General features: G+C 28.3%; 1 protein-coding gene across 1 annotated transcript in view; it reads right to left on the bottom strand.

The window, feature by feature from the left end:
* Nucleotides 1-1,436: 1,436 nt before the first annotated feature.
* LOC143245132 (MAM and LDL-receptor class A domain-containing protein 1-like) overlaps nt 1,437-8,335 on the bottom strand; it is a 209,706-nt gene continuing 202,807 nt past the window's right edge. The window contains exons 93-99 of the mRNA XM_076491067.1: nt 6,254-6,388; nt 3,592-3,661; nt 3,126-3,202; nt 2,775-2,868; nt 2,131-2,198; nt 1,979-2,031; nt 1,437-1,631 (exon numbers count right to left, since the gene is read on the bottom strand). Coding sequence (XP_076347182.1) covers nt 1,578-1,631; nt 1,979-2,031; nt 2,131-2,198; nt 2,775-2,868; nt 3,126-3,202; nt 3,592-3,661; nt 6,254-6,388 — 551 coding nt within the window. The 3' untranslated portion in view covers nt 1,437-1,577. The remainder of the gene's footprint in view (nt 1,632-1,978; nt 2,032-2,130; nt 2,199-2,774; nt 2,869-3,125; nt 3,203-3,591; nt 3,662-6,253; nt 6,389-8,335) is intronic.

Genomic DNA, 8,335 nt, shown 5'->3' with positions numbered 1-8,335 from the left:
AAACAAATTAATAATATGAAGGTAATGAGTTGTCACCTTTTACAGAATTACATTCAAAATTTAATTAAACTGCTTTATCATCAACAGACTTGTAATTCAAACAGTTTATTGTTCATAATTTAATTTCATAATTTTGAAAAGCTAAACTTTCCATTTCAGCATTTCCTGCTACTTTTAATGGAATTTCTCACACTATACATATCCCTCAGGTAAACTATCAGTTTTTAGAATACAAATTTTTTACTTTATGAACATATAAGCAGCAAAGTGAATGCCACATGTCATGCCTCCGGCCTTTAAAAACTGTCTTAAAAAATCTTTTACACATTTGCTATTGTATTGTTCATAACCAATAGAAAGCAAGGAGTTTACTTAACTAACAGTTCAAGGATCTAAAAGCCTTAACCTAAGAAGATTTTAACATGTTGACATCATTTTCTTTTGTATGCCTCTGTGTTTGACGAGATATGAGAGTTGAGTTTTATAGATTATATAAGTTTAAGACATTCTATTTTATATATGTGAAAATATTTTGTATTCTAAATTGAACTTCAGAGACCTCACTATTGTTACTTAGAATTTCAGGGTTAAATTTTAGTGTCATCTTTAGTCATACAAGTGCAAAACATTGAAGATATCAAAAGTAAGAACTCAATTCCTTTTTATTCCTAGGAGATTAAACCATTAAGATTAGTTTGTTTATTTCAATTAAACATAATTCTCCTAATCAATGACACTGTGCACCAAGCTTAAGCATATTTATGTTATTCAACATCAGCTTATAGGTACCTAGCTGTGTTACATTAAATATCTATTGCCTTAGTCTGCAAGGGTCAAAATGCAACTCTAAATGAAAAAGATGTACTACCTTTGGTTTTAAAATTATGTATTCTATTTTACATTTTAAAAGGAAAGAAAAAACTTTGTATTTTTAGTTGTCACAGTTAGGTCAAATCGACCAAGTAAATGACTGATAAAAAAGAAACTTTTGGTATTTATTCAGGAGGTTATGCAAATACAATTTGAAAAATGTGAAACTAACAAAATATTTTTAATCTTAACACAAAAATTGCTTTGAACTTTGCCTCTATATTCAATTTCAAGCCTTTAGTAAAAATCAGATTTTGTGTACAAAAGACAATTTTTTTTTACTAAAAGCTTACTTAACGTCATTCTGAAAGTGCCAAATTCAAAATGTATTATGTGTCCATAAGAAAAGAGCATTACTAAAACAATAATATTTTGAAGTGGGTTGATTGTGTCATATATAAAGAATTTCTTAAAATCACAGGTTACGTGAACTGATTGGTTATATAAAAATGACAAGTGCACCATCAAGTTACAGGTATGTATGTAAGTAACCTAAAAAAATATTACAGTACAGGTTGAGTTTTGTTGTTCTCTACTCTTTACTAGCATTAGAAATAGGCGATTGGTTCCCATTTATTTGTTGTTTTTAAAAGAATAATGAACAACTTGCTTATTATTTTTTTTATTAATACAAGTAACACAAATACATTTCAGTTCCTAAAGAATTTAATAATTTGAAACATTGTCTGCTTTTGTACAAATCAGTTTTAATACTGCTTATCATACACTGGATTTTCTATTTCTGTTGAGAGATTCTGATCCTGAAAGAAATAGAATCATGTTGAAATGTTTGTAACACTTCTTTATCTTCAACTAGTGTTACAAAATAGGCTAATAAATAACTTCAGAAATATATAAAATTTAATCGTGGCTTAAAATAGCTTCAACATGGCCAATTTCACATCTCTTATGATAATCAGTTAACAGGCAATCTTCAAGGAAATGTTTTCAACCAAGCAAGAATATTGTAATACATATATATATATGTAAGAAAGGTCAGCTGTTCAGTCTTTTGGGTTTAAAGAATAAATTGAGAGAATAATAAGCATTCATGAACCTGTATTTACATGAATGTAATGTGTTTCTAGCCAATCAAAGTTCAACTTACTTGTGCAGCTCTTCCTGAAACAGTTGGCTGGTCAGGAAAAATTTCAGAATCACCTATAATAAATTGTAAAATACAGTATTTATTAATACAAAGACTATAAATTATAAAATAAAATTCATGTTAAAGATAAGCAAATGTATCTTAATACTTACTTTTTATATTATCTAATGGCAGCCCATACACTGGATTATCAATGGCTTGAGGGGTATTCTTCCTTTCTCTGTGCAAAACAAATTATTCATAATCTCAATTAAATCACTACAGTGAGTTTGATATGAATCTATAAATTACTGCCATAGAGATATTGTTTTATTTACAATATTTTGTAGTATGGTATTCCATTAAAAAAAAATTGTAGCAAATTCCAAATTATAGTGCCTACATTTAAAAGTATTATAAAGGACTTTCAGTTCTGACAAAAAAAAAATTTTTTTTATTTATTAAAAACTGCTTAATATTCTAAACACTATCTGAATGTTTATAAATTAACCCATATATTAATCATTTGAAATCATCCAATTGACATAATAAAAGAACTAATAACACTCCTACGAAAAGTGGGGCCTATTAGGCCCCACTTTTCGTAGGAGTGTTAAAGATGTGTAATTTTTTAACCTACAAATAGAGATTTCGATTATATAAACAAATAGCTCCCTTCATTCTGATAAAATACCAAACTGAACATTACCCATTTTAAAGCTATATATCTGTGTACTCTCTTGTGCATGCTGGGGTAAAAAATGAATGTTTTTTTAATTATAAAATCAGTTCTGATTGACACATGTCAACAACTTACTCTTTCATTTTCTGTATATACTGGTGGATAACAAGTGCAACAATGGATCCTACTAACAAAATTCCAATCACAATTCCAACGATCCATGCTTTGCCTAAAATACAAAAGTTTTCTAGGATTGTAAATAAAATAAACACTTGAATTTCAATGTACATTTTTTTATCTAAATGCTGTTTAAAAAGTTTATATAAAAATAAGTGAAAGCACAAGGTTTCTCGTGACTACTTGCAGTAAGAAAAGTTTTAATTCTCATTTCTCTGTTTTTAACAACTTTTAACACTAAATACACAGCTATATAACTCAAAGAAAAAGTACACAGTACACCAAAATAATACTAGGATAGTTCCTTACTGTCAGATAGTGTACTTTCAGGCGGAGGCTTTGTAATCTTGAAGGAACACCGGTTACCTTCATATTCCTCCTGGCAACTGGATGTTGGTAAAGAAAAATTAGAATAACCAAATACAAATTTTAAAAAATTTCTCGTAGTCCTTTAAAAATGTTTAAGCTGGCTTAAACTTTTTAGTAAAAACAATATTCACACAGTATAGGTAAAAGTTTGCAATATATAAGAAACACAATATTAATAATTCTTTCCTAAATACTTGTATACACTTATGTTTCTTAAAGTGAAAACAAGCTAAAAAAGCTGGTATCACTTAGAATATTTTCTATGAAATGTAGTATGTGAACAAAATCAAATGCACAAATAAACACCTTCATTCTAGATAGAAGGTAATCCACGAAGGGAAAATTATTTAACTTTAAAAGAACAAAACTGAAAATAATTAAAAATCTCAATGGATAAATATTTTACCTGCATTTAGGCATCTTGTGTTTAGCAATGCTACAAGTAGCATTATTCTTGCAGAAATAACTGGGGCATTCTAAAATAATCAATACAAATTAGAAGAATTCTTGATTAAAGATTCATCAGTAATAAAGTATTTCTCCTTACTGGAAAAAACAAACAAACAAAAAACATTCATATCTTCCATATACAAACACCAAAAGAGTTTCTTAAAAACAAAACTGGTTAAAACAACATTTGAAAGTGCACAATACATTTAATCAAGTCTTAACAACAATATTTACAGAAAGGGTTGTTGTTCTTATTTTCAAGTAATGAAAGCAATATTCTTGCAGTACAGGATAGGTAAAGTATTCCAACATTTTAGAAACACAAGTATATATAAGTGTTTAGGAAAGAAACAAACACAATAATTCTTTCCTAAATACTTATATACGCTTATGTTTTTTTTACAAGTTAAAAGTTTTATTCTTGTTTTTATTTAACTGAAGAGTTATTTCTGAATAAAAATTTCTCTATATACAATAAAGACATCTTCCATCGCACCACGGTATGAAACTATTTCTCTCGATCTATATACACTGAAGATCACACTAATGTTGTGTAACATTATGTAACAAAATTTTTACTTTTTCTCGTTCCTGTTATTTCCCAACTGCTTATGCCTAAAGTAAATGAAAAAGACCTATTTTTCTCTTCAAACTTTCCTTTTGTGACCTGGGAGCACATAACGAAAACATGACGGGAGGCTATTTTTGGGGGCTGATACCTGAAAGTGATTTATATTACAGTCGCAAATCTTGAAAAACGATTCACTTCTAAACATTTTTGTATAAATACATGTAAATATTGATTCATTTGTTTTATTCAGACCTTACATAAATGAAAATTTGCCTGTTTTTACACATAAAATAGGTTAATTTCTAAATTTCATTATGCAGGTCACAAAAGCAAAGTTTGAAGGGAATAATGACCATTTTCTGTACTTTTACAACATAAGCAATTAAGAAATAATACATACTATCCAGAAACAAAATTTGTGTTACATAGTGTAATTTGTTATAGAAACTAGTTATATGTTTACTAATATTAAGGCTAGTACTAAAATTATAGTTTTGTCTTCATTCAATGCATAAGTATTTTTCTAATGCCATAAAACGTGTAGCCTACTGCCATTTAGATCTTGTGACTAAAAACTAGTGACGGTCTGTATTCTTGCTGTTAAGTAGTTTTTTCTGAAAACCAAATACAGTAATTTGATAAAACAGTGCTTAATAGTTGTAGACATTTTCAACAATACAGTACCATCTGCATATATAAAATATTAAAATTAGTCATAATATATCTGATACACCATAATTTTATACCACACATATGAATGGCACATCATCACCTGAAACATTTGTATTTAATTTAGTAAGTGAACAAAAAGTTCCCTTACTAAATTTAAAAAGAAACAAAACAGAAATGTTCAAAACATTAAACATCTTAAGGTTAAATACAATAAAGATGGTTCGCTACTTTGTGGAGCCTTAAAAGTCTTTTGTATGCTATTGTAGATCCAGTTATACAAAGTTTTTTTGTATGTGTGAATGGAGCAGCAGAGCACACAATCAGCACTGGATAAATAAGCATTGAGTCAGCCTGACTCCAGGATCAAAAAACACTGAAAATAAAAGTGTGGTTGACACAAAGGAAGTCCTATTACTTCCATTTCACATAAAATTGGACTTGATAAAGTAGTCTGTATAAACCTTAGAAAAAGATGATAATTATTCCAAGTATCTATGTGGGAAATTCCCAGCTCTTTTAGAAGCAAAATTTTAAAAAAAGGATTTTTGTTGAGCCCCAGGTTAAGAAATTGACTGTAGATGTAATTTGAAAAGACCAAGAAGAAAGTTGAAAAAGTATGGATGTCTTTAAAGATGTTACTGACAAATTTTTAGGAAACAAGTTACAAAATATTGTCAGTAACATGCTTTATAAATTCAAAGAATTGGGTTGTAATATGAACTTCACAGTTCATTTCTTACACTCAATATTAACTATTTCCCTGAAAATCTTGGTGTTGTCAGCATAAAACAAGGGGAAAGGATACATCTACATAGCTGAATTATGGAAAAATCCATTAAGAAAACCAAAAACAAATTTTATGAAGTTTAAATCCATAGACTTTTATAATCATTTTAAACTGTCTTTAAAAATTCAGTTTTTATAGGACTTCCCAGCAAAGTTCCAACAGAAAATAAACCCAAAATTTGTTGTGCAAGTGCTTAAGGTGCTTTAAATAATTTCTGAACAGCAATCGTACAAAAGCGAACTAGCAGGAAAGTTTTTATTATTGTACTCCTGTCATAAATAACTACCTAGGTTAGAAATGTAATAAGGGTTAAAAATTATTTTTTATAAAATAGAACATAAAATCTTCATAAATTAAAATCCATCTTAAAACCCCACCAAATGATAAATAATGTTTCAATGCTTATTGCTTGATTCTAAGAGATAACTTGGATTTAATAAAACTCATTTAGTACTAATTATTTAACTACAAATACCGGTCACATTTAAGTCTATTGTTATAAAATTTTATAGGTATTGAAAAAAATATTACACTTAAAGTTGAAAGTAATCATAATGTTTCTACAATAATTAATGTTTCCTTATTCACCTTCCATACACAAGCTCTCATCAGACGAATCACTACAGTCACTTTTTCCATCACATAGTTGATTTTCAGCCACACATGGAGGAAAAGCTTTGTCTTTACAGAAATAATAGCCTTCACCACATGGAGGTAAAGCAGCTATGAAGTGACAATAAAAAATTTGAGTTTAGATTAAATCACTGAAAAGTATAAATGAATAACTAAAATTAAAACATTTATTTTGGAACTACAGACAGAGAAATTTCAGTAAGACAGAATAAGTAACCTGGTACTCAAATTTTATTATTTACCATATCTTCACTGGTTAGATTTGGATTTGAAACAAAATGTTTAAAAATGACAAGTTTAACTTTTGCATTCTTTGAGAATTAAAAGTATCATTTCTAGTGTTGTTATTCATTGAATTATTTATATCCAAATTTAACCTTTTTTACAGTAACAAAAAAACTACAATAACTGCAAAATTTCATTAACATTTTTTGTTAGAAATCTGACATCTGTGTAGGTAAAACTTGTACCAAATTTATTTTGATGCAACTTTCTATCTGCACAAGTAACTCTGAAGCTTAATACTGCATAAAGAAACTTTCCATCTACACAGATAAAGCCCACACTTAGAGTTGTTTCATGGATCTATCCATTCACATTTAATACTATTTAATAGAAATTTGGTTAGTGAAGGTAAAACCTATTTTTAAAGTTTTTAATCAAAATTTCCAGCTGCACAGACAAAACTCACACTTAAAGCTTTCAATGAAGCTTTCCATCTACACAGATAAAGCCCACTCTTGAAGCTCTTTCACTGAACTTTCCATCAGCATAGATAAATTCTAAACTTATTGCTGCTTAGTAAAATTGATAAGCACAGATAAAATGAAAACACTAATTTACTAATATATTATACAAAAACAAAATGTAAAAGGTCTTAATTTCAACATCCTAATCTGTTACACTGTAAGACATTACATCCTAATTTCTTTTGTGAATATTTTTTAAGAAGAAGCAGTAAAATTTACAAAGGCAACAACATTTTAGTGTTTGAAAAATGTTTAAAAGATTGCTGAAGTTTTACTGATAAAAACTTGTAAGTTCTATAATTTACCTAACTACATCAACAAGGAAGTGAACACTGAAAACCAAAAAATAGTAAGTTTTGTGTTTAGCTCTTCTTTCATTCAACAAAAATTAAAATAAGCTTATTAATTGGTACGTTAACAATGTTCATTCATAGAACATTTCAGTTAACACCATGTATTTCACAAAATGTCTTTAATAAATTTATATAAAATCTAACTAACTTTATAAATGTTTAATAAACAGTTATAAAGTGTGACACTTTTCAGCTATCAAACAAGTCTGCTAACAAACTATACAGTTTCAACTCTAAAACTACATATAAAAGTTTCCACTTTTTTATTTTTAACTATTTAAATTTTCATAACTTTAATGGACTACAACTGAAAGAATATACAATAATGTTTCAGTTTCTATAGAGAGGTCTGAAGAAGACCTTGGTATAGAAGCCTAAATGTCTTAAATAGGCAGCTACAGTCCATTCATTTTCTCAAACTTGCTATTTCTAGTTTAGCTAGAGTTCTACTGAAATAAATATATTTGAAATTTGCTTACACATAAATACGTTATCAATTAAACAACCCTAAAATGGCAACAACTATACTACAAGTTAAAAAAATCATACAAATATGCATTCATCCTGACATTTTGTTTGATAAAAATTCAATATTTTCAAAGAATTTGGCAAAAAATTAATACTGTAAGTGACCAACGCAAGCCTATTGAAAGCTCCCTGTGGAAAACAACATGTAGGTAAAAGACTGAATCCCTTTTTTCTTTGACATCTCTACAATCTAGGGGACACACTTCACAAACTTTTATAAAATGTTGTTAAAAAGGCATGAAACTGACATTCTTATGTTTACAGAGGTAGGGTGGTTGTTGGTAAATAGGCCAATTTCTTTATCATTGCTTCACGGTTTCATGAGAAGCCAGTTGCCTGTTAATAAAACAAACAAACCTTACCTACAGATTATCATTTCATAGTTACTGATTTATAGGTAAATTAGG

The sequence above is a fragment of the Tachypleus tridentatus genome, chromosome 2, assembly GCF_004210375.1.
Source record: "Tachypleus tridentatus isolate NWPU-2018 chromosome 2, ASM421037v1, whole genome shotgun sequence".
NCBI classification, from domain to species: domain Eukaryota; kingdom Metazoa; phylum Arthropoda; class Merostomata; order Xiphosura; family Limulidae; genus Tachypleus; species Tachypleus tridentatus.
Note: the sequence above shows the minus strand (reverse complement) of the source record. Positions and strands in the feature narration are given on the sequence as shown.